This window comes from Eucyclogobius newberryi, unplaced genomic scaffold, assembly GCF_026437365.1.
Source record: "Eucyclogobius newberryi isolate DKJ021-1_F unplaced genomic scaffold, fEucNew1.0.hap1 SCAF_1, whole genome shotgun sequence".
Lineage (NCBI taxonomy): Eukaryota > Metazoa > Chordata > Actinopteri > Gobiiformes > Gobiidae > Eucyclogobius > Eucyclogobius newberryi.
The window spans coordinates 20,334,078-20,360,083 of NW_027315723.1; the positions used below are offsets into that span (position 1 = coordinate 20,334,078).

General features: G+C 41.3%; 1 protein-coding gene across 1 annotated transcript in view; it reads left to right on the top strand.

Moving 5' to 3' along the window:
- The first annotated feature begins 6,647 nt into the window (after positions 1-6,647).
- The window catches only part of gpcpd1 (glycerophosphocholine phosphodiesterase 1), a 33,648-nt gene continuing 14,289 nt past the window's right edge, over positions 6,648-26,006 (top strand). Inside the window, exons 1-14 of the mRNA XM_072440130.1 lie at positions 6,648-6,728; positions 11,300-11,387; positions 12,078-12,168; positions 12,244-12,328; positions 13,450-13,525; positions 14,749-14,790; positions 16,000-16,123; positions 17,065-17,468; positions 18,427-18,556; positions 19,543-19,597; positions 19,664-19,759; positions 20,347-20,421; positions 20,935-20,962; positions 21,059-21,114. Of these exons, the coding sequence (XP_072296231.1) occupies positions 11,339-11,387; positions 12,078-12,168; positions 12,244-12,328; positions 13,450-13,525; positions 14,749-14,790; positions 16,000-16,123; positions 17,065-17,468; positions 18,427-18,556; positions 19,543-19,597; positions 19,664-19,759; positions 20,347-20,421; positions 20,935-20,962; positions 21,059-21,114 (1,311 nt within the window). The 5' untranslated portion in view covers positions 6,648-6,728; positions 11,300-11,338. The remainder of the gene's footprint in view (positions 6,729-11,299; positions 11,388-12,077; positions 12,169-12,243; positions 12,329-13,449; positions 13,526-14,748; positions 14,791-15,999; positions 16,124-17,064; positions 17,469-18,426; positions 18,557-19,542; positions 19,598-19,663; positions 19,760-20,346; positions 20,422-20,934; positions 20,963-21,058; positions 21,115-26,006) is intronic.

A 26,006-nucleotide genomic window follows, 5' to 3' on the forward strand; every position in this document is an offset into this window, starting at 1 on the left:
GGGAGGTGCTTAAAGGTTCACTATGTCACTTTTCTGGTCCAGAGTCTGCTCCCTGTTTGTCTCCATGAAGATGTTATTGCTCTGCCTGCACTTTCATCAGTTTCTAATCATCATTTTTGGTATTTTGGGGAGGTAAACAAGCATAGACTGTCTAACCAAATGTATTATTATTTGCTTTGATGATTTCCTTTATCAAACCACACAAAATCATTCTAGTGTATTGATCTTTTTGGAGTTCTATAGTTAAGTCACTGAGTCGAGAACTTCCCTTCAGAAAATGAGAGTAGTTCAGCTGGTGCCCCATAAAAAAATAATATGAACATCAACTTCCTAAAATGGCCACAATGTCATGGCTAGTCCCAGAGAATGTGCGACATATTGGCGCCACCTTGTGAGGAGGAAACAAGGATAATATACTACAATGCGATTATACAGTCTTATTATGCCACAGATGCTTAGTTCTGCTTGAACAAACTTGTCCATGGGTTTTTATCAGACGGTCACAAAACTGAGGCAGGACAAATGTGCGGTCAAAAGTTGTAAAAATAATTTGCACAAGTTGTGGTCATAATGAGCTCTTAACGAAGCATTGAAAACACAATAAAACCTTCTAAATTTGTTAAACATCATCGCATTTAGAAGGACCCAGTGTAGCGTATGTGTATTTTGATGAGCTCGACAATTATGGGTGAATTGCACTGTACTTTAAAAAGGCTCTCAAAGGTCACAAACAGTGCCAGGGCCCTTTATCACTGCTTGCAGTTTAAATTAGTATTATTATTATTTATTTTACTTGCATTCACACTGGAGTGGGAAAGTCCTGTCGCTTCATCTATTTGCATACGGTAAATAGGATGGAGAAAGGCTATCGTATAAACACATTAGGGCAGTATTTCAAAGTGCGCAGAAGGCATTTATGCAAACTCACAGGAGGTGTAATGTTATGGGCCACTGAAGCGCATCCCTCCCATTTGCAGCCTCCTACTTATGACCAATAAACAACAAGCACTCTTTTTTTTATACATGCCATGAATAAAATGTGATGAGGAGCAGTTTTTCTTAAAAATTTACTATGTAACTTTTATGGTGGAGAGGCTGCTGTAAGCGACCCGCAGATGACCTCCAAGCGTTGCCATGGTGACAGGGATGCGGGACATTAGGCTTTTTGTGGCTGATAGCTCACCATCCCTCTGTTTGGAGGTCTACATATTGCCAGAGGTTTTGTTTGCGCTCTGCATGTGGATTAAGCTTCAATTTTAAGAATCGCTACAGATTTGGTTTAATTGGTCTGAAAAGAGCCATGAAAACTTCAAAGTCACTCCACAATAAAATTTACTCGACTGAAAATTGTTTCGACCGCAACATTAAAAGACCCTCAGCTGTCTCTCCGATAAGTCAGAACTCTCACAGGATGAATCGAATATACATGTGCATACGGTTTATGTTGCTTGTTTATTGACTTGTGAATATTTTAACCTGAACCCTGGAGGCATCAGCTCCATCACCGCGGACACACGGACCCAACTTTGCCTGGATCACACGGCTCCTGCTTCTGCTCGAATAGACACACGTTTTTTCACAGTTAAACAGATAAATATCTTAGTCTTAACTCTAGATCACAGTCTACTTCTTTCACCTACGACTGACTTGCATATTTAATCATCAAATGCCATATGATTAAATGTTTGGTCAAAAAATCTTCATAAACCACAGTTTCTTAAGTGTGGCAATGTCATGGTTACATTCTCACATACCTACAGATCAACTAACTCATAATTATTGATTAAAAAAAACAATTCATTTCAGATATGAGAAATTATATGAGATTGATATGAGAAAGAGGCTGGTGCCCCAAATAACTCTTGAAATACCCATGGTAGGAGTGTGGCCATTGGATACAGTGGGTTACCGGGGGTTACAGGTCCTTCGAGCCTGTTTGTGCTCGGTCTGTAAAATCATAATAATACTTTCACGATGACGATCAGCTTTAGCTCGAAGTGTCCAGTGCTTCTGTCGCTCGTTTAAATGGAAACTCTGCTGAGATTCGTCTGAAATATTCACAGTGCTGCAGAGTCTCAGTCATCACGTTTCTCCTTCATTACACTTTTATCAAGCGCTCGCAGCCTCCGCTCTTCTGTCATCGTCCCCTCTCTCTCCCTCCTCCTCTCTTTCCCCTGTCTCCTCCCCCTATTTCTTTCTCTTCATCTCCTCTCTCTGTACCATCGTACTACCAGCTCTCTTCCTCTTCCTCTTTTTCAATCCTGTTTACAACACATATTTTCCTTTTTCCTCCTCTCGCTCGCTTTCATCCCTCTCTCTTTCTCTCCTCTCTCAGTCTTTCCCACCTTTATCGCTCTTCCTCTTCTCCTCTGTCTCTCCACTCTCTCTCTCCAACCTCCCACTCTTTACCCTCCATCTTTTTCCTCTCTCACTGTTAGCTCCTCTCCTCCCTCTGCCTTCCATCTCCTCCCTCCTCTCGCCCTCTCATCTCTCCCTCTTTCCCCTAGCTCCCTTCTCTTGCTCTTTTCCCATCTATGTATCTCCCTTCTCTTCTCTCCCCTCCCCTTACCATTCCTTGCGCTTTCCCTCCTCTCTCTGTATTCTATCTCTTCCCTCCTCTCTCCCCACCATCTCTCCATTTCTCCCCTCGCTCTCCCATCCATCTCCTGTCTCTACTTCTCTTTTCTTTGCCCCCTCTCTTTTCCCATTCGCTCTACCCCTGTCTCCTTCCCTCTCTTCTCTTTCCTCTGTCTCTATCTTTCTACATTCTCTCTTTCTTTCAATCTGTAGCTCTAACCCTCTTGTTCTCCTTCCCTCTCCCTTCCTTGTCTTCTCTTCCTATCTCTCCCTCTCTACCCCTTCCTCTCCCTGTCCTCCCAACACTCGCTCACTCTTTGCTCTTTTAATTATTTATCAACCTTTATTTAACCAGGGAAGAACCCAGAACCACAAGGGTTTCTATCTCTCTCCCATGCTCTCATCTGTTCTTATCTCTCTCTTCCCCTCTTCTGTCTCCTTCTTTATGTCCTCTGTGTAACTCTCTCTTTCCTCCCCCTCTCTATGCTACTTTGCCTCTTCTCTTTATACCTCTCTCTCTATTGATACATGATAAACTTTTGTATTTTCCGCTGAACATTTATTTAGCAGTTGGTTTCTGTCCATTTTTTAAATCTGATCCCATTTGTGAACAACCATGAAACAGTTGTGTTGCTGATTCATTCATTTTATACAAGTTTAAATGGGGTTGTAATGTTGTAATGTAATCGTTGAAATAGATCCACTGTTCAATTTATCTAAAAATATCTCTATCAATAAAACCCACGTGCTGCAAAAAAATAAAAAAGCTGAATCCCTGCTCACGCTGCGCTACTGTCATTTCACCACTAAAGGGCGCTCCAGGCTGAATTTTCTAAGGGAGTGTCTGCAGAGCCGCGGCGCGCGGCCGACAGTGCTATGTTATTTTTGTGACGGCCGCGCGCCGCGGCTCCTGAAACTGCACCGCTATTTGACCGCGTTTTAGCGCCGTTTTAGACCGCGCCGGGTTAAGGTTAAGGTTAAGGTTAAGGTTAAGGTTAGGGTTAGGGTCAGGGTTAAGGTTAAGGTTAAGGTTAAGGTTAAGGTTAAGGTTAAGGTTAAGGTTAAGGTTAAGGTTAGGGTTAGGGTTAAGGTTAGGGTTAGGGTTAAGGTTAGGGTTAGGGTTAGGGTTAGGGTTAGGGTTAAGGTTAAGGTTAGGGTTAAGGTTAAGGTTAAGGTTAAGGTTAAGGTTAAGGTTAAGGTTAGGGTTAGGGTTAGGGTTAGGGTTAAGGTTAGGGTTAGGGTTAAGGTTAGGGTTAAGGTTAGGGTTAAGGTTAGGGTTAAGGTTAGGGTTAGGGTTAAGGTTAAGGTTAGGGTTAGGGTTAAGGTTAGGGTTAAGGTTAAGGTTAAGGTTAAGGTTAAGGTTAAGGTTAAGGTTAGGGTTAGGGTTAGGGTTAGGGTTAAGGTTAGGGTTAGGGTTAAGGTTAGGGTTAAGGTTAGGGTTAGGGTTAGGGTTAGGGTTAAGGTTAGGGTCAGGGTTAAGGTTAAGGTTAAGGTTAAGGTTAGGGTTAGGGTTAAGGTTAAGGTTAGGGTTAAGGTTAAGGTTAAGGTTAAGGTTAAGGTTAAGGTTAGGGTTAGGGTTAGGGTTAAGGTTAAGGTTAAGGTTAGGGTTAAGGTTAAGGTTAGGGTTAGGGTTAGGGTTAAGGTTAAGGTTAGGGTTAGGGTTAGGGTTAAGGTTAGGGTTAAGGTTAGGGTTAAGGTTAAGGTTAAGGTTAGGGTTAAGGTTAGGGTTAAGGTTAGGGTTAGGGTTAAGGTTAGGGTTAAGGTTAAGGTTAAGGTTAGGGTTAGGGTTAGGGTTAAGGTTAGGGTTAAGGTTAGGGTTAAGGTTAGGGTTAGGGTTAGGGTTAAGGTTAGGGTCAGGGTTAAGGTTAAGGTTAAGGTTAAGGTTAGGGTTAGGGTTAAGGTTAAGGTTAGGGTTAAGGTTAAGGTTAAGGTTAGGGTTAGGGTTAAGTTTAGGGTTAGGGTTAGGGTTAAGGTTAAGGTTAGGGTTAGGGTTAAGGTTAGGGTTAGGGTTAAGGTTAAGGTTAGGGTTAGGGTTAGGGTTAGGGTTAAGGTTAAGGTTTGGGTTAGGGTTAGGGTTAGGGTTAAGGTTAAGGTTAGGGTTAGGGTTAGGGTTAAGGTTAGGGTTAAGGTTAGGGTTAAGGTTAAGGTTAGGGTTAAGGTTAGGGTTAGGGTTAAGGTTAAGGTTAGGGTTAGGGTTAAGGTTAGGGTTAGGGTTAGGGTTAAGGTTAGGGTTAGGGTTAAGGTTAGGGTTAAGGTTAAGGTTAGGGTTAAGGTTAGGGTTAGGGTTAAGGTTAGGGTTAGGGTTAAGGTTAGGATTAGGGTTAAGGTTAGTGTTAAGGTTAAGGTTAGGGTTAAGGTTAGGGTTAAGGTTAGGGTTAAGGTTAGGGTTAAGGTTAGGGTTAGGGTTAGGGTTAAGGTTAGGGTTAAGGTTAAGGTTAAGGTTAAGGTTAGGGTTAAGGTTAGGGTTAGGGCTAAGGTTAAGGTTAAGGTTAGGGTTAAGGTTAAGGTTAAGGTTAGGGTTAAGGTTAGGGTTAGGGTTAGGGTTAGTCAACGGCACGTCTTCTCTGCCCGGGCAAGTTTAACCTTCGATAACAAAGGGCAAAACACGTGCTGTCGATTGGTCACATAACAGAATGCTTTTGGGTCATGTGTTTCTTTACGCAAGGGATAGAAACAGAATGAAACCTGAATGACAATATCTGCACTTTATAAAGTGCAGATATTGTCATTCAGGTTTCATTCTGTTTCTATCCCTTGCTAGGAATTGAATGTGATGCAAGTTTCTTCGTACAGAAGGACATTTATTTTTACTCACAGCTCAAAATAGTCTTTGCATTGCAATAGTCATTGCAACACAATTGGAGGCCAAAAAAAAACACTCTACAATTAATATTTGTTGTGTTTAGGAAATTCTTTGCACTGTTTCTGTCCATACCAAATATTTTCTATTAATATTCAGTCAATTATTATATATTTTTTTCCATTTATAAACCATATTTTATGCATGCTTCTATTATGTCATATTTTATAAATATTGTATTATTATTTTAACATTTTAAAATGCATCACATTTACAAGCTTGAACAATACACTGTTAATTTCGATCTAGCACTTTACAATTCATATTTTTAGTAACTTCAAAACTTGTTTATTTCACAAGGTTAGTAGCCTGTTTTGTAACTTGCTTATATGTAATATTTTAAAATACATGTTAATTTGTTTTTATGTTTGTATTTATTTATTTTGACATTCACTGCTTTATATTTTTAAAGACTGTATTGTTTATTTTTCTTTTTATGCGTTTTTAACATTGTAAAACACTTTCAATTGCACTTGTACGAATTGTGCTCTATAAATAAATGTGATTGATTGATTGATTATGTGCTTGTTTTTAATGTTTTACTTTTCACACGTTTAACATATATTAGTTTGTGGATTTTGTTCAATTACAATGGCAATAAACCCTTTTTGATCCTGTTGATATTGAATCTGGATATAACAGTTGCATGACACTGAGCTTTCGCGGAAGAGCAGACACGGGGCCATGCAGACAATATAATAAATCCATGCTATAGATCCATGTGTGCAGCTTGTTTTCGTTCACACTGGTCAAGACTGCAGCAGTGATGACGTCACGACAAACACCACCCCCCACCCGCCACAAACTCCACCCACTACCACCCCGCACTTTCACCGCATCAGCAAAACAAGCTTCGATGTGGAAACAAACCCGCACTACTGTCGCCCGCTGCTGGTACGTGCATTTACCTTTGTGTCTTTAGTTTGTTTTTTTTAAGTTTACACGTGGTTTTGCCTCGCTCGTGACCCGTGTTTCCAGTAATATCCCTGTTGCACCAGTTAAACCATCTGCCCCTGTTGACAGCGGCAGTGTGGCGTTTGTTCATCAGGTAAAATCCATTATTCTCCTTAACGCGGCGTGTTCCTCCTCGATTTTAATTATTTTCCCTGCTCGTTTTAACGCTTTTAACGAAATTAACTGCGTTTATTTGACGTTGTGAAGCAAACGAGTAACTTTTCTGCATTGTTTTGGCTGTTTTGGCTGTTCGCAGACGGGGTGCAGGGGCTGGATGTTTGTTTGTCGGAGTGACCGTGAACGTGGCACAGCTGACAGGCCGATCCGGAGCAAAGCGGTATGAACCAGCTTCGTCAAGTCGCACCAACACGAATTTACACAATAAAACGGGCTGTGAAAATAAAAGAAAGATATATATATATATATATATATATATATATATATATATATATATATATATATATATATATATATATATATATTTAAACGTTTTTTTCTGGTTCACGTAGGTTAATAGATTTTAAGAAGCTGCACACTTTTTACTCTAAGAATGAGATGAGTTACCGTAATAATAATAATGAGTAGAAATCAATCCTCAAAATGTTTTATATAACATTCTGAAACTGGTAATTTTGAATATGTGTTGAATAATTGAGTATTTGTCTTTATTAGGCTTATTTTACCTGGTAAACATAATGTACTTTTCTGTATTTTCTTGTTTTTATGACTTAAGAGTTACATTGGGCTGCAACGATTAATCGAAATACGTGTGACTTCTCAATCGTGACTCGAAATAGACGTTGTATAACAAAGACGGGAAACGTTAATAAATCAAAATGTCAAACTAGAATAAACAATTTCATCATTTACATTTGTCTGTATTTGTATATTTCAGTAAACATATTTATTTAAATCGACTAATCACCTATTTGAAGAAATGACAAAAAAACTTTGACTCGTCGACTAAATTAAAATAATAATTTAACGACATATCGACCTACTGCGTGTTTTACATTGAAAGGGTTTCCCGGAAGTGCGCGTTTCGTTTAGCTAGTGAGGTAACTTCACAAAGAGAGCAAACGTTACACAGGACGCGAGATAAAACATCAACAGCCACGATTTGACCTTTTGTTCGTCGGGTTTTCGTGGCCTCGATTATTTTAACATAATCACCGGCATTTTTTGCTTCATTAACGATGCAAGAAACCATGGAAACCAGCGAAATAACGGAGCACATTTGCTGCTTTCATCCTGTCAGACGCCTCTCCGCTGGATAGTCGCTCATGTGGCTTTTTGTGGTTGTTTTTTTGCTAAATTACTTGACACAGATCTGCCAAAGGAAGACTGCGGTGCGATTACCAAACAGGTTCGGTTTAAAGGTTATTAAAGGCGTGCATGAAGCGTGTTTTAGTCTGACGTAAAGCGTGTTTTAGTCTGACGTAAAGCGTGTTTTAATCTCATGTAACGCGACGACCACGTCGTTTTGTCCAGGCTTTAGTTTGAGATCCGTTTAGATCAAAACCAGGACTAAACTAGGACTAATCTGGGGCTAAACCAGGACTAGACCAGGCCTAAACCAGGGCTAAACCGGGACTAATCTGGGACTAAACCAGGACTAATCTGGGACTAAACCAGGACTAATCTGGGGCTAGACCAGGACTAATCTGGGACTAATCTGGGACTAATCTGGGGCTAGACCAGGACTAAACCGGGGCTACACCAGGACTAATCTGGGACTAATCTGGGACTAAACCGGGACTAAACCGGGACTAAGCCGGGACTAATCTGGGGCTAAACCAGGACTAAACCGGGACTAAACCGGGACTAAACCGGGACTAAACCGGGACTAATCTGGGACTAATCTGGGACTAACCAGGACTAAACCAGGACCCTGGCAGGACCTAAAGTGTCACTAAACCAGGACCTAAACACTTTGTGTTGTTCGATCTTGTCACATGAGATGACCACAGATTCTAAAGTCAAACATTTGCTTCTCAAAGTGTGGGGCGCGCCCGTTTGTGGGGGCACATTACGGTTAGGTCTAGATCAGACCCCCGCTGCCTCACGAAAGTCAGAATTCCAATATGGCGGCGACCAAAACGGAAGTTACTGGCCCCAACATGGCGGCGACCGAGACCGGTCCCGCTGATACAGCTCAGGCAATCATTTTCACTCTTGGGTCCAAATCTGCTCTCTCGTCCCTAATCCTGATATTAACCCAGTGTCTGAAGCGTTTCGAGGGCCGCCATAAAATTGGTGTCTTTTTTTGGCCGCCATATTGCAGCCAATTCTGACTTCCGTGAGGCAGCGGGGGTTTGATCTATTACTGACCGGCACATTACCTGTCAGACGTGTTTTGAGCAGCTGAAAAACACCCAGTGCCCACACAGGTGCCCCTCCTCTGTCCCTTCCCTGCCCTACTACTAAACCCTCGTGATATGATACGTATCCGATACATTTTTTAAAAAAAGGGTCTTAAAAATTTACCAAATGGGTAATGTTTTTACTCTGGATAAGAAATGGTATGAAATGTAATGTTTATCCACAAAGCACTCCATTCTGCTCTTATAACTTCATACATCCACCCAACTGATCCAAATAGAAATAACAACAGCAATACCTTTCTAGAATGTGTTCCATATGGAACACATATGGAACACATTCTAGTAAAGTATTGCATGTTTCATGGTCTGAACTTGCTGCAGCAGCATCTTCTGCACAGATCAGCTTCTGATCAGGTCCACAGCTCCTTCTCACCTCAGCTCAGAGGAGCGCAGCACAAACAGCAGATCAAAAGTATGATTCCACCTCGTTTGAAGCCTACGGGCCACAAAAATCTTAAAAAAATAAATAAATTAAAAAAAAAAAAATATATATATATATATATATATATATATATATATATATATATATAAAAAAAAAGAATCAATACTATGACTCCATATCGATGCGCATATATACGGATTCAGATAGATAGATAGATACGGAGTCCGTGACGATATATATCGCCGTATCTATATTTTGAACACAACCCTACCCTCCTCCTCCCCTGTCCCTCCCCTGTCTCTCTTCTGTCCCTCCCCTGTCTCTCTTCTGTCCCTCCCCTGCCCCTCCCCTGTCCCTCCCCTGTCTCTCTTCTGTCCCTCCCCTCCCCCTCCCCTGTCCCTCTTCTGTCCCTCCCCTGTCCCTCTTCTGTCCCTCCCCTGTCTCTCTTCTGTCCCTCCCCTGCCCCTCCCCTGTCCCTCCCCTGTCTCTCTTCTGTCCCTCCCCTCCCCCTCCCCTGTCCCTCTTCTGTCCCTCCCCTGTCCCTCTTCTGTCCCTCCCCTGTCTCTCTTCTGTCCCTCCCCTGCCCCTCCCCTGTCCCTCCCCTGTCTCTCTTCTGTCCCTCCCCTCCCCCTCCCCTGTCCCTCTTCTGTCCCTCCCCTGCCCCTCCCCTGTCCCTCCCCTGTCTCTCTTCTGTCCCTCCCCTGCCCCTCCCCTGTCCCTCCCCTGTCTCTCTTCTGTCCCTCCCCTGTCCCTCCCCTGTCTCTCTTCTGTCCCTCCCCTGTCTCTCTTCTGTCCCTCCCCTGCCCCTCCCCTGTCCCTCCCCTGTCTCTCTTCTGTCCCTCCCCTCCCCCTCCCCTGTCCCTCTTCTGTCCCTCCCCCTCCCCTGTCCCTCTTCTGTCCCTCCCCTCCCCCTCCCCTGTCTCTCTTCTGTCCCTCCCCTCCCCCTCCCCTGTCCCTCTTCTGTCCCTCCCCTGCCCCTCCCCTGTCCCTCTTCTGCCCCTCCCCTGTCCCTCTTCTGCTCCTCCCCTGTCCCTCCCCTGTCCCTCTTCTGCCCCTCCCCTGTCCCTCTTCTGCTCCTCCCCTGTCCCTCTTCTGTCCCTCTTCTGCCCCTACCCTGCCCCTCCCCTTGTCCCTCCCTGTCATGTGACTCAAGAACGTGTGTCGATTCGATTCCTTTCTGCTTTGATTCCATCGGCTTTAAAGACAATGAAACAGACCCAGCGGTACAAGATTCTCGTAACGCAAAATTTATTTTTTGACTGTATAGTGTAAAACACATACTTTGAAGATGTACAACTTCAGAACACGTACAACTGGGTGGCGATAAGTGCACCATTCAGCCGGCTACCAACTGCAATTATAAGTAACACAACAACAACAAGAATAAAGTCTGAAAAATAAAGACTAGTCTAAGATGTAAAACTACAGTAGGTGGCAGTGATGTATCACTTTGATACCAACCGCCATGAAACGCCAAAGAAGAAGAAGAGTTTTCTCTCTTTTTCTCTCTTTTTTTTTTTTAGGTATAGCGTAAAACACTTTAAAGACACAACTACAGTAGGTGGTGGTAAATGCACCTTTTCAGTTCGCTGCCAACTGTCATCAAAAGTAACATAACAACAACAACAACAACAACAATGCAGTGGTACGAGTCAGCTCCGTGCAGAAAGCAGTCTGTGGTAAAACTGATCCACAATGAGAAGTGACGAGTGCGTGGATATTCTTTTTTTTTCCCTCCCAAGGGCCGCGCCAGAAAAGTTTGAGAAGCTCTGGTTCAGGGGTGTACAAACCTTTTTCACAGCATTTTGAATCTTATACGGAGCAGAGGGCCACAACCCAAAAATGAAGTGAACCATTTGAAATGTTGCATTTGACATAGTTTCGATGCCTCCACACCTTTTTAATAAGACTTGGAACATTCATATTAGGTTGGTATAACATAAACATGTTTGAATTTGTCCAATTATACAGTAAATAGTACTAGCCTGAGCGGGCCAACAAAAAGTGGTTGCATTTGGGCCCCAGGTCTAGTTACCTTTTTAAACAATCACAACAGTCTTTGAGAGCTAACGTTAAACTAGTTGTACTTGTTGTTAACACTGAGGGGTGGAGCTCTCTTCACAAATCCGTTCTGTATTTCAGTTTGTGTTTGCTGCCAATCCTTCAGTGCCTGTTTGAGCCATGGAGACGACGCGGGTGAATTTAGCGGTGAGAGGAGACACATCTGCAGGTATGACGCATTTACTTTACATCCCAGTAGGAGCAAATTATTACTGTGTTTTCTTTCTGCACTGTGACGCAGTCGACTATGGACTTTATGGAATAACGTGTATTATCGCAGTTGTGTTGAGGATTTGCAAAATCAGTTTTAATTTAAGAGATGCTCAATTGTATAAAGTGATATTTCTGCTCTTTTGTGGTTGATTTCATGGTCCGTTCATGTTTTGTGCAATACTTGAACCTCAACCGAGACATTTACAGACAAATGTCGGCACTTTCCTGCACTGGCAAAATATGGCAATTGAGATAAAACTCGAATATTGAGATCTTCATTTAGGCCAACTTTACTTTGCAAGTTATTCGGTAACCTTGTTTTTTATTAATTTTATTTATTTTATTTATTTTATTTATTTTATTTATTTTATTTATTGTACAGCTTGTTATTGACTTTTTTTTTTTTTTTTTTTTTAAAGAGTTTACATTGTCTAAGGTAAAATACATTGTTTAGTTAAACCTTCACCAAAATGTTTTATTTATTACAAAACGCTAACGTATCAGCCAAGTTGTCGAAATACTCGTATATTTTTACTTTTTCAACCATTTATTTTCCTTCGTATCTTTTGTATCGGTTATCTTCATTAAAGCACAAGCGTCGAGTAAAGTTGAACCAAATTTAAATGACACATTTTTATGTTTTCAGGCGAGATAATCGCCGTCGTCGGAAGTTGCGAAGCGTTGGGAAACTGGAGCCACCAAAATGCTGTCACGCTGCAGCCTTTAGAAGACGATGTGTAAGCACTTTTTTTGTTTTTATCACATCTAAAAACACACCAAAACTTCGATATTTGCTTTTTCTCCAAATACAGCGGTACCTGGACTGCCACCGTTCACGTGCCGCGAGGAGCCCTTCTTAATTATAGATATTTTAAAGGCTTCTTCTTGGAGTCTAAGGTAAGCAAATCGAACTTTCCTCACAACAAACTAAACGATTGTAGTTTTTGGCTGTTAAATGTCATCGTGCTCTTCCTCTTTGCCATCCACATATTGATGCCTTTTACTTTGACCGAAGCGTTAACCCAGAAAACAAGTTACAACACAAAAGCTTCTGCGACGATAGTAGCTTCCACACCCTGTAATTCCATCTAGATAATTACTACTTTGGCACATTGTTCATTTTTTGGGGCTCTTCTTTATGGGGCATTGAAATTTCCTTGCATTTGTGGAGATATTTAGTTCGTTTTTGAGCTGTAGAGGGTAGAATAATTAACTTCTACGACTATATAATAACAAATAATTGACTGTTTTTGATGTTATTATGCCAGTGGCACAAAATATAAATATTGTTTATTGTGTCATTTTTCTCGAGCTGTGTTCCTACAAATAAAAAAACCACACGCGATTAAATTATTGGTTGTTGTAGTTTGTAGATTTTGGCTTAATTTGACCAAGATGAAGCTCAAGAGATCCTGTTTATGCATAAAACAGGTTCCTCAACAAAAACACTTTACTTTCCACATTTCATGTGTAATTTAATGTAATTACTGCTCTGTTTGAGTCATAAAACCTCTTTTCCGAGTGCATGGGATGTTTTGACTGGGTAATGTTTCAGCCCCGCTTCACGCGCACTATTGACATTTATCACAACTTGGTCCTTTGTCTGCTGTGGCTTTTCTTTAATTCTTGCATAGGTAAGTACAAAAGCGTGGCGTGGTTTAGGAGTCAGAACTTTCTCGTTTGGTCAGTTTGCGTTCAGATATTCAATAAAAACAAACGTGCAAACTCGGGCAAGACACAAATGTACGTACTCTTCTGCACGGCTGTCATTTCATGGGTAACCTTGTCTTAAGCGGTCACTTTTCAGTCTAACCGTCTTTAACAAATCCACTTTTCAGATGTCCCCCCCCTTGGCGGCTGGTCGCTGGCTGATCGGTGACTCTGCCAGCACTTAATGTCTTTCTCACTCGCTCCCCGAAAGCGTTAAAAGAGCAGGGTTTGGGACCGGCCCGGCCTCGGAAGCGTAGTTTAATGTGTTTCTGATTTGAAACCCCTAACACTAAACATTGGACTTGCAGAGCCCAGGCGGCCCCCGTCAAGTCATAGTCAATATGTGGGAGACGCACCACCACCCACGCACCATCAGCCCCACAGGTATACAGCAACTACCACTGCAAGTACTACTGCAAAACTACAACAACTACAGCTACAAAACTATCTAAACTATCTAGAACAAACGTAACGTTGTTGCACGTTGTTGTTTGGGTTTCAAATACTCGATCTCCCATTTCAGCCTTTAACACAGGTGATCAAAACGCCTCTTTATTCATTTTCATTGTGTCTGTTTTACTTCAGGGAGCGTCCCATTTCTCTGTACTCCACTCGAAGCCTCGACTTGTTTGTTCACGTTCTATTTGATTAAATGCAAAGGCGCAGCTTGTATTTCTTCATGAGCGGTTCACTGTTTGCCTGTTGCTTTTTGAGAAGTATCCAAATCAGAAAACCCCAAAAATGTGGAACCCAATCATAAGTTTCTGTGACTCGATGTCTAAACCGCACTGGCATTATTGAAAAGTCTGTTTGGAGCTTACACATATATTCAATTTTTTAATTTTGACAGTTAAATATGACATTTTACTATAGAATTATCATCCCCCGCCTCTATTTAAAAAGTATTTATCTTTATTTACTTAATTTACTGCTGAGGAGTCAAGGCTTCGATGAGTCACAGACGTAGCTTCCCGTATACTTAAGTTAATTATTCATCTGAAAGTAAAACCGTACTCTACTTACGACAAAAAAAAAGGTTGATACGCATGCGCTCTGTTATTGAAGATGAAAATATTGAACGTTTGTGCGAGTGCGTTTGGAAAATGTGTCTTGCTCGACCCATTTTTGGCCCGGCCCTGTCCCACTAAAACTCATAAATGTTAGCTTAACCAACTCATTTATAGATTTAAGTTGACACAGTTCGTTCGACAGCAGCGTTTTCCTCTTAAACGGGAAGCAACATTCATTCACTTGCACTTTAGTCGGAGTTTTGTTTTCATTTATTGCAAGAAAGACCATAAACCATTCACTTTAGAATTTTACTCACAATTTAAGATGCACAACTCTTTTTTTCTATACTGTGCATCTCTCAGCCCGTTTTTCTCGTCATTTAAAGGTGCACTGTGTAACTTTTCCCACAGTATGGCATTTAACTCCGATTACACCACCAGGCACTGTGTTGTTTTTTTGTTTGTTCTTTAGCACTACAAATGCCATTATTGAGTAAATGCCATAATTAAGTTTAATGCCGTATGGAGGGATATTATTGAAGTTACACGGCGCACCTCTAAACACGCAGTTTATTAATCGCCTTTTCTTTGTTTCAGCCGCCGTCCTGAATGTTGACGACAGACAGTTTGGGATCCACGGTGAGTTCCAGCTCTCATTATGTCATGTTTTGTGCTCAGCGGTTTTAAATCTGCTGTCAGTTCATTTCAGTTCAGTCGACTGTCTCTTCTGCTTTTGTCACTGCTGCGGTCACTGGTTTGTCTGCGCGGCGTTCACATCAGACAAAAGAGTGTAGCGTTTCCTGTCTGTGTCAAAGTACTATTGCTGTTGTTGTGAGAAGAAACTAGAGCTGTATCAAAACTGTGCTGTACATTTACAGTGAGGAAAGTAAGTATTTAAAGTTCTCCTGCTACAGATTATAGAGGGGTCTGATATGTTCATTGTAGGTGCATTTCCACTGAGAGACAGAATAAAATATAATCCATGAGTCTTATTGTATGAATTTTAAATAATTTATTTGTATGTTATTGGTGCAAATAAGTATTTTAACAATTGGCAACATTTCTGTCTCTCAAAGACCTGTTAGTCTGCCTTTAAAAAGTCCACCTCTCCTCCACTTATTAATCTAAATTAGTAGCTCCTGTGTGAGCTTGTCAGCTGCAAAAATCCCTGCTGCAGTGAGTGCAAACCTGCTCAAGAGCCACAGGAAACAGACCTGTAATAGTAATCAAAGGCTTCCGTACCAAATTTAAACAACTTTTTTCAGGCGTTCAAATACTTTTTTGCAGCAATAACAGACAAATACATATATTATAGATTTCCGGATTTTGTTTTTAGATTCTGCAGTGGAAATGTACCTACAATGACAATTTCAGACCTCCATAATTTCTAAGTGGGAGAACTTGCAAAATCGCAGGGTTCAAATACTTACTTATCTCAGTAGATATAGCAATTTATGTTTTATTCCAAGATCATGAGCATTTGACACACTGTAATGCTTGCAACCTACTACCAGGTATTAGAAGTCCACACAACTGGACCCCAGGGTAGAGAAAGGTTCAAAGGTCAACAAGAGACGAAACACGCTGGAATGAGAAGCTTGATTAGCCCTGAGCTAAAGCTATTAAAAAGCATCTGTTTTTAAATGAGATGAATGTGTTCACACTCTAGTCTATGTAAAAAAAAACGAATGAACTAAAACTAAACTAAATTACACGGCACAGGTACATCTTCAAAATTTTACTACTTACAAATCAATAACTCTATGTTCTGACCGTGTTTCTGAAACGGAGCTGTCACTAGACGAGTAGCTACAGTCTCTTTGAATGCGTCCCGTCGTGTGTCCGTAGATGGTGTGTGCCGCGTGGACTCGGGGTGGCTGACGTGCCAGACAGAAATACGCCTCCGTCTGCACTATTCCAAGTGTCCTCCCGTCTCCATCACCAAGAAGAAATTCAAGAGGTCCCGCTTCAGGTACGACACGGCGAACTCGACACCGCCGCAGTGAAAGTCGGACCAAGTTGGATCACTTAACGCTGCTGTGTTACTCTATCTGAGTGCAACTCGAATCCTGCTTTCATTATTGAACCGAAACGAGGTGAAGTTAATCGTAATGGTTATGTCTCTGTGCGGCGCAGTTTAAAGTTTGCGTCTGCCCCGTTTGTCAGGGGTTGTCTGATTTTTAAAGAGCTACAAGCCAACCAAGCCCAAATCATGTGACCACAGCTCCACGGAAATAAGTCCATAACAAATAAGAGACAAATAAACTGTGTGTCGACGCTGGACAAGCTCAATGAGATGCACATATGCAAGATTTAACATCAATAACAGCTCTTTGTTATCAGGAAACTGACCCCTTTCCAGCGCTAAAAGAAATGAGCAATATCTTCCACAATTACAAAGCTTCATACATATAAAAGCAGAGTAATTTTGTTCACAATTATGAGGTAATCAGATTTGGAACGAAATATTTGATGAATCTCTTCAGTTTTTCAGCAACAAATCTTCAAAAACAAAGACGGAGGGATTTATTGGTTGACAGATAAATCAGGCCAGAACTGTAGCAAAGGCAGATATTTTGTTTCGGACAAAAATTGCATAAACGAAAGAGATGAAGTTGTATTTTAACACTCGTTGCAAAGAAGGAATTCCACAAAGTATAATTGCACTGCTCCCTTCTGGGTTAGTAGTAAAACTTGTGGAAATGGAATTTCTGATGTGATTATGTGATTTCCTGATCATACTTTAATCATCCAAATCAGTATACAGTTAAGATACGTCATTTCAAATCATATATTTTGGGGACATTATGAAAATCGGCCCAGCATATCGGCAGAGCTCATCGTCGCCTTTTCTGGATTCTAAAATATTGGCCGTGAAAAAACCCACATTGCAAGTGACACATTCCTCTCCAGGATTAAGCTGACCCTGGAGGGCGTCGAGGAGGAGGGCGACGAGATGGAGGAGGAGCACACCACTCCCCCGAGGCACAAAATGGCCACCACCCTGGGCATCAGCATGATCAGCGCCGGCGGCTACAAGTCGCGCCACTCGCAGCCCGAGTGCGGCTACGCCCTGGAGCCGTCGCGCTGGACCGAGTACAGCATCCACACCATGGACCCCGACAACCTGGAGCTGACCTTCGAGTTCTTCGAGGAGGACCTGGGCGAGCATGTGGTGCAGGGCGACGTGCTCCCGGGCAACGTGGGCACGGCGTGTCTCCTCTCCTCCTCCTTTCTGGAAAGCGGGAAGGACATCGGCGTGGTGACACTGCCCATCATGGGACGCAACTCCAGGCAGACGATTGGGAAAGTTAAAGGTGAGAGTTCATGTTGTTTTAAACTGTTTCCTCTGGCTCAATCTTAGCTCTTACAAACGGCACATTGCTTGTATTTACATGTAGGGCTGCGACTTACAATTATGTTGGGCCTTTTCCCATGATGCTTTGGGCGACAGGAGCGAGCACGCCAGCAGCAGATTGCTGTTCACTGTCCATGTGACGTCAAAAATGTAATTTTGAGGATTTTAGGGAGCGGAGGGGGGAAAAGGAGTGATGGATGGAAGAGATAGAAACAGTAAAATAATTAAATTCCTTCTATTTTATTTTTAGACTAAAAATAATTGAGCACTGTGGTTAAGTTTACAGCTGAACTCTAGAATGTCTGTGCCGTGAGGCTGCAGTACAGCGGAGCGGCCACTACTCGGTTTGTATCGCGGGCAGAGGGGGCGTGACTTATCCAGGTAATAGATCTGTGCTGAAAGCTTCGAGATAGAAAATATTTACAATTGAAGTGTATTGTTCATGAAAATCAGAAGTGGTTTATTCTTCTTTTGATTTAATAATGTCACTGTCTTTGTTATAAAAAACGTATTTAATGTGTTTATTAGAGTCTGTGTCGTTTGGCCAATGTATTACCAAAATATGACTGCCATTATTTTTTTAATAGTCGTTATAGATATATAGTCCTTATAATCTCCTTATTATGCTCATTATTATTTAATGGCTTTCACAAACACAAACGCACCACTAGCATCTCGCACTAGCCTTCGCTAATTGCACTGTGGCAACTTCACCACATGAAGTGAGTCTGATGTTTGCTCATTTGTGTCACATGTTATTCATCTTTTAAGATGAGACAAAAATGGTGCAGTGGACTCCAGACTCGAGACAGTCACAAGCGCCATGCCAATCTCTACAGGCGCATTGACCTTGTTTGAACAGTTTGAGGCGTAATCTTTATTCAAAGTCATTGTGCTTTTGTTTGCTTGGCTCACAGTGGATTTCCTGGTCATCCGTCCGATCCGTGGGCTGCAATGCGACTTGAGCTCCTCGTTTTCAAAATACTGGAAGAAGAGACACACCCTGGACGTGGGACACAGGGGCGCCGGGAGCACTCACGCAGACAAGTGAGAGAAGGCTGCACTTGTAGACATTAGTCTCATCCGCGGTTAATATCTGAAGGTAAAAGTGGTAAAAGATGGTATGAGCATCAAGTAGAAAAAGCTTCAGTTGTAGTCATCTGGACTCAGTTTGAAAAAATAGACGTTTCGACTCTCATCCAAGAGTCATTGTCAATAAAAGAATTTAGATCGAGAACTCCGATATTAATACTGACAATGACTCTTGGATGAGAGTCGAAACGTCTATTTTTTCAAACTGAGTCCAGATGACTACAACTGAAGCTTTTTCTACTATGGAACACGCCTGGACAAATGAGGGATTACACCGACATATGAGCATCAAGGCGATCGCACTGAACAGTCACGTTTAGCAAAGGCACAATCACCGCATTCAGACTGGGACTAAACCGGGACTAAACCAAGCCTCAAACCTAGAATAATCCAAGTGTGAACGAATAAATGTGAATTAAAGTTACTTTTAATCATCCTCGAGGGGAAATTCCTCTGCAAACCATGTCAACAAACGTATTGAAATGTAATTCTTGTGTTAGTTTAGCAGTTACTTTAACAATAAAGCTCCTGGACGGGTTTAAAATGTGCATAAACATCATAAAAAATCATAGATGCAGTTGCATAGTTACCTTTTTGGAAATATACATGTAATTGATGATTTTTTTTGGCTTTCAAAGGATTTATGTATAAATGTAAAGTTAACACAAACTACACTTTTGTGAATTGACATATCAATTTACCGTATTTTCCACACTATACGGCGCACCGGACTATAAGGCGCATTAAGTTAAACAAAATGTGTATCCACATATAAGGCGTTGTTTTTTGGGAAAATTAAAGGCTTTTAAGTGCGCCTTACAGTGTGAAAAATACGGTATTTAAAGACCCATTTAGAAAGATTAAAAAATCTACCTAATCTGTTGCGTCACTGACCAAATGTACCTGAAACTAATCTGCCTTTTGTCCCGTGGCTTTTCCAGGCATCACAGAATCAGGGAGAACACCATCGCCTCGTTCAAAAGCGCCGCCATGAACGTAAGTCGAACACAGTCGCCGCCGTCGGTCCGACCTCGGAATCTTTAACGTAGCGTTTTTTCGCAGGGTGCCGCGTACGTGGAGTTTGACGTTCACCTTTCCAAAGACGCGGTCCCCATCGTTTACCATGACCTCACATGCTGCATCGCCACCAAGAAGAAGGTGTGTGTTTTAGGGACCGGTTTGGAGTCGTTCATTCGTACACGGTCCCTGATGAATAAAGACTAAGAACTAAAATGGCATAACCTTGATCTAATGCACAATTCAGGGGTTTCAGTCAAATAACTTCCTGTTTTGAAGGACTTTTTAGATTTTTTTTTAGTTGAATGCTACGGCAACGGTGCAAATACCGTATTTTCCGGACTATAAGTCGCACCTTTTTTCATAGTTTTGGCCGGGGTGCGACTTATACTTATCTTTATACTTATATAATATTTGTTATTTTCACACTTGCAACCGCATTTCATACTCCAGTGCGACTTATATATGTTTTTTTTTTCTCTGTTATGCATTTACTTATACTCCGGAAAATACGGTAGTTGTTTTCAAAGCCTTAAAGGAACATGTGTTTTTGTGAAATATTTAAGAAGTATATCATGATCTGTCCCAATTTAGCTTTGATTTGGTCCAGTTTTTTTCTTCTTTTTTATTTTTGCACAGCCGAACAAGTTAATAAAGATATTCACATTTTTCTTATCATTTTATTTGAATTTGTGCATTACACGGTTGATAATTGCGTGCCTTTGCAGAAAAACGACACGACTCTGGAGCTCATCGAGGTGCCAGTGAAAGACTTGACTTTTGATCAACTTCAGCTCTTAAAAGTGAGTTATTTTTCTTTCTTTTTTTAAAATATATATTAAAAAAAATTCCAATTTCGTAAACAAATAGATAAAACCAAACCCAAACAGAACAGAACACAAAACGACCAGAGAGTACAACATTACATAGAAACATTATCCAAACATAAATACTAAGAGAATCATGACGTGTTTGAATTAAAAAGGTTGCATTTAGTCCAAAGTTAAAAACGGCATTTATTTCCATTTGTCGAATGTCTGCCTCAATCTCAGTCCAATCCTTGTTGGTCCGTGCCATCCATTTCTTTGTGATGACCAAAAGCAAAAGTGAGTTATTTTTCATCGAACCACAGCAATAAAATAAGCCATAATCATTACAATTTAGGCTAAAATGTGGAAAATAGAATTAAAAATGAACGTCAAACACACATCAAATAGAAGAGATTGCAAAATAGAATTAAACGCACTTCTACATAAAACAGTTTTACGGTTTTGGCCTTTATCCTGGGGGTGACTTGATTTGTTTTATTTCCACAGCTGGGTCGCGTCGGGACGGACCACCGAGGTACGCGTCGCCCGTTTGTTTAGCTGAAAAGGATGTTTGCGTTTTTTTGTTGCCGGGTCGTTTAACCTGACGACGCGGCGCTTTGTCTCTGTGCAGAACTGGAAGACGAGGACGATGTGGACGAACACCAGCCGTTCCCGTCGCTCTCGCAGGTACGCGCCGCTCGAAAAACCGACCGCTTCATTTCATTCGCCGGCAGCAAACGCGCACGAAGTAACGGGCGCCACAGACGTACAATGTTTATCCTGTGGCTCCATCACCTTTTCATTGACAGAATTAATATAGGTAACAGCGCCTTTGTTACTTCTGTGTAGTTTCTGTCGTGAAAACGTGATTGTTTCTGGGAGGACGTTAAACTTTGTACCGTCTCGCGCCGATAGGCTCGCACTTAGGGCTGGGTACCAAACACAATCCGCTTGGCACGAACAGAAAACCTCCAGCGCTGAGCCGTAACGGAAGGAAAATAAAGCGATTCGATATATACAAATTAAGAAGTTCTGAGAAGGCTGCAGAAAAACGGCGTCAAATTCTTCTTCCTGTTTAAAGGGAGAAGGTGTTTGTTGTGCGTTTTGTGCTGCAGTTGTCTTACAAATTAAAGTGAGTCAAATGTAAGCCGTTTTTTACCGTTTCACGGTAAGAAAAAAGTAATCTGAAACACGCCAACAAAGTCTACGTCTTATAAATGTGAGTTGTAATTTCCTCTGTAAACGATTTCAAGAAACCTGTTTTGAAATGCATGGTTTTCTCGTTAGTTTAGCAGCAAATATTAGTTCTCTCTAGTGTTAAGCTCCTGGAAGGGTTTAAAATGTGCATCAACATAAATCAAAATTGCAATTAGATTAAAATTGCCCAGCCTTAGTGGAAATAAATACATGTGATTTTTGAAAAACTTCATCTGAAACGGTGTAAATTATGCAAATGCAGTAAACTACACCTGTAGTACTGCATTTCCACGTTCGGCCATTTTAAAACCAGTTAAAATATAATTTGTGTTTTTTTTTGCTATAAATTGTACCACAGAACGCAACCCTTATTTCCAACACTTGCATTTTGACGTTCTGTGCATGTATTCTCATAAATATCAGGATTAACAAAAGAAAACATGTAATTTATTTTAGGGGTGCACCGATATATCGGCCCAGTATCGGTATCAGCCGATATTCACATCACTGAATAATATCTGTTTCAGTCCAAAACCACTGATAGTCCACGATGGTTACACTCCGGTAATGAAAGAGTTAACTCTGCGTCCTCAGAAACAGAAAAAATAAATCTGTATCTGTATGTAATCTGAGTCAAAAGACGCAGAAATCAGAATCAGAAAAGGTTTGTTGTCATTGAACAGAATTCACAAACATTGAACTTCCTTTGTTGATTCGGTGCAACATAAAACAATGAACAATGATTAAACAACCTATATAAGTAAAAAAGAAAAACAATTTAAATCTACTATATGATAAAAAATAAAAATAGGCTTACTATGTACACAAATTTACAGTTGAATTTACGGATGTAGTACAGAAAGTGAACAGTGCAGTGAGTGATTCAATTATGGTTAAAGTGACAGTGTTTAGGAAGTGTTTATGAGTCCAACGGCAGAGGGAAAGAAACTGTTTTTATGGCGGGAGGTTCTGGTCTGGATGGACCGTAGCCTCCTGCCTGAGGGGAGTGGCCTCCTGCCTGAGGGGAGTGGCCTCCTGCCTGAGGGGAGTGGCCGCCTGCCTGAGGGGAGTGGCCTCCTGCCTGAGGGAGCGGCTCAAATAGTCCGTGTTCTGCAGAGATGGAAGTCTGCAGCCGATCATCTTCTCAGCAGAGCGCACAATGTGCTGTAGTCTCAGTTTGTTCCTGGCTGTGGCTCCATCGTACCACATAGTGATGGAGGATTTGAGGATGGACGCCATGATGGCCGTGTAGAACTGACCATCACAAATAACAAAGTTACTGGCTTTTAAAAGCTCTAGAAAAGTTTTAGACAAAATTTATCGTTAAAAATAACTTGTGACCCACGATAAAAGCAGACATTATTTCAGACATTATTTGACTAGTTTTCCTCCTAAACGATCAGTTTAGACATGTTTACTCTAGATAACTCTAGTGCGAGAAAGGAGAAGAGAAGAGTGTCTTATCATAGTCTGAGGACAAGCTTCTGTAGCGGCAGCAGCAACACGATGATGACACATGGGCTGCAGAGCTTCAGAGAGACTCTTTAGTCCAGGGGTGGGCAATTATTTTCCTCCGAGGGCCGTATTCGAATCCAGGCAAGTAGCGGCGGGCCGGCCCGCCATCATTGGTGTGGAAAAAAAGAAATCCCAAAAATTAAATATCAAATAAAATATCACTTTTCTGTCAAATATAGGCTATTGAATCTATTATTTACGTCATTTCACGTCATATTTATTAAGGATACAAGTGCAGACAGATGCCTCAGGGCAAAAAAGAACAAGATTTTTTTTTTTTTTTTTTTTTTTTTTTAATATTACTATTACTACTACTATTACAAGCTTGGCAGGCCGGATTGAAAGGCCCACCGGATGTGGCCCGGTGGGCCGGATGCTGGATGTGGCCCGGCGGGCCGTAGTTTGCCCACCCCTGCTTTAGTTTGAGAAATGATCTAAATAAAACAGGAAATTTACAGAACTGAAAAGGGTAAAGGCTAATTTTACTCTTAAGAAATAATAATCATACTCAAGCCTCTTGCCTATCTATCTCTACACATAGCGTTACATAAGCCCTATCAAACTTTGGGTATTATGTTCTAACTAGTTGTTAGAGAACTAGATGTTAAAATAGATTTTATCGTATTTTAGAATAACAATTCGCTTATAAAAGCTAGTATAATCCTAAAATAAAAAAATATATTAAAACAAGAAAAAAGTGTAATAACCATTTAGAAAATATCGCTCTAATATCGGTTATCGGCCAAAGTGGTCCCCATAACATCGGTATCGGTGTTTCATATCGTTGCACCTCCATTTTATTGTGTGATTAACATACAATGCTGTGGTGTCACAATGCAAAGGGAGACTGCATTGAATAGTGTGTGAAGCCTGTAGCTCCTTTACCGATGTGTTTATGTACTCAAACAATAGAGGCAGAGCCCCAGGTGAGAGGGAAAAGATGTCAAAGAACTGTCCAAAGTAAGAGCGCTCACTCTGCCCCAAACCAAGGCCAAGGACGGACCTCGTTTTCAAAAGCATTTGGCTTTTTATCGATGTGACTACCATTTTTTTTTAACTCATTTTTTTTTTTTATTGAGTTTGTTGAACCAGTGTAAAACCTGATGATGGTGAGAAACTATTTACATTTTGTGTTTTAAAATGGGGATGTCAAGTTTACTCGGTTAATCAATAATCGGGATTATTCAGGACACAATAATTTAATCGTAAGAACTAAAAAAAATAATCATGAGGCTACCCCAAATAAGTTGTATGTTTGCTGTAACCCGACCCAACATTTTTCAAGTGGGTCGGTAAATTCATTTTTTTTTTTACTTTAAAGGGGACAAAAATATAAAAAATCGTCGCCATTTTTTGACTCAGAGTGACCACCAGGGGTCAGGCTTCAACAGTCAATGACGGAAAACGTCTCGATCAACCCGATCGGAAGACTAAATCTCCTGATTTTAAGATATTTCAATCGACCTTTTGTGCACCCTGCTGGGCGTGTTTATGTCCCAGAATGCAAAGCGCAGGTCAAATTTAAAGGTGTAATGGACGATTTTTTCCCCCCCCAAATCTGAGTCTTATTTCCTCGTGGCATGGACTGCCGATTAGTCCTGCCACGTATCAATCATAAAACGCACCTACCGCTCACCTGCAGCCGCGTCCGGCTCGTCCCCAGGAGATCAGCATGTTTCCGCGTGTCTAAGCGCATTGATCTATCATAATATAGTTCCCTCAGTGTACGGGACAAGATTAAGACTGAGAGAGACAGTTCGAGCTGACTCAGAAGACGGCGGAAATCTACGGGAGACGAAAGATGCGATGCGATCCGTCGGGCTAATAAACAAACGCACGTGTGTGATGTATCAGTCCGGAGATCTCAAATCGCCAAAATAACATCCATTAGGCCTTTAACATGAAGCCACACCATGACGCAGAACGGCATGAGCGGTGGCCAGGGCAGTGGCGCTGACAGAGGCAAGCTAAGAGGTAAAAGGCAATATGGGTTCCCTCCTACATGGTCTGTTTAATACAGAAGCATATGGAGGCCCGAAAATGTAAGCGCTTATGCACAATGTGTTATTCGTCCCGTGGGATGAAAAATAAAGTCACCAGCGCGATAAAATGAACCACCAGCGTGAAAAGAATGGTTGGTGAGTCTGCGAAATATTAGTAAAATAAAATAATTTGGCGTAATTTTGACAAAATTATGATATTTGTGTTTCAGTCGGCTAGTTTAATACCGGGTCGGTCCGGTTACGGCAAACAGACACATTATTTTGCTCTGCCTGAGAATCGTAGGCAACAAGAATGAGTTATTTTGGTTCAATCTATTCTCCAAGAAAGTAAAATTACATGTAAAGTACTTTTTATCTCCTCTTTATGTGACAAACATGAGGAGTGTTGATGTATTGGTGAGAGATATTTCTTCTCACAATAGAACTGGATATCGTGACATCCCCTGTCGAAGTTACATTCTGTTGCATGAAAGAGTGTTTTTGTGATATCAAAATTCTTTCCCTCTGTATCAAAATTGACCTTGAAATTTTAGTGTTTCACCAGGAGTCGCCACCCTGGTGCCTGCGGGCCCCCGAGGGCCCCTTTGGGCCTCTCTCAGTTGCCCGCATGAACCTGTTCTAAATTTAGAACAGCTCAACCAAAGCTTTCTAGTTTAGCCAAAAACGCTGCTTTTTAATAGTAAATGTAATTTGGTTATAAATGTAATCACAAGCCCAAGTCCTTATCACGTAGCCCTCTGCCCCAAAGGTTGGTGACCCTTGTGTTACACAGTACTAAATGACCCAAATATGTAAAACAAGGATATTCTTTTGTGTTTAAGAAGTCCGTTAAAATAACATTGGTGTTGAAAAAAGTTTCGGTCA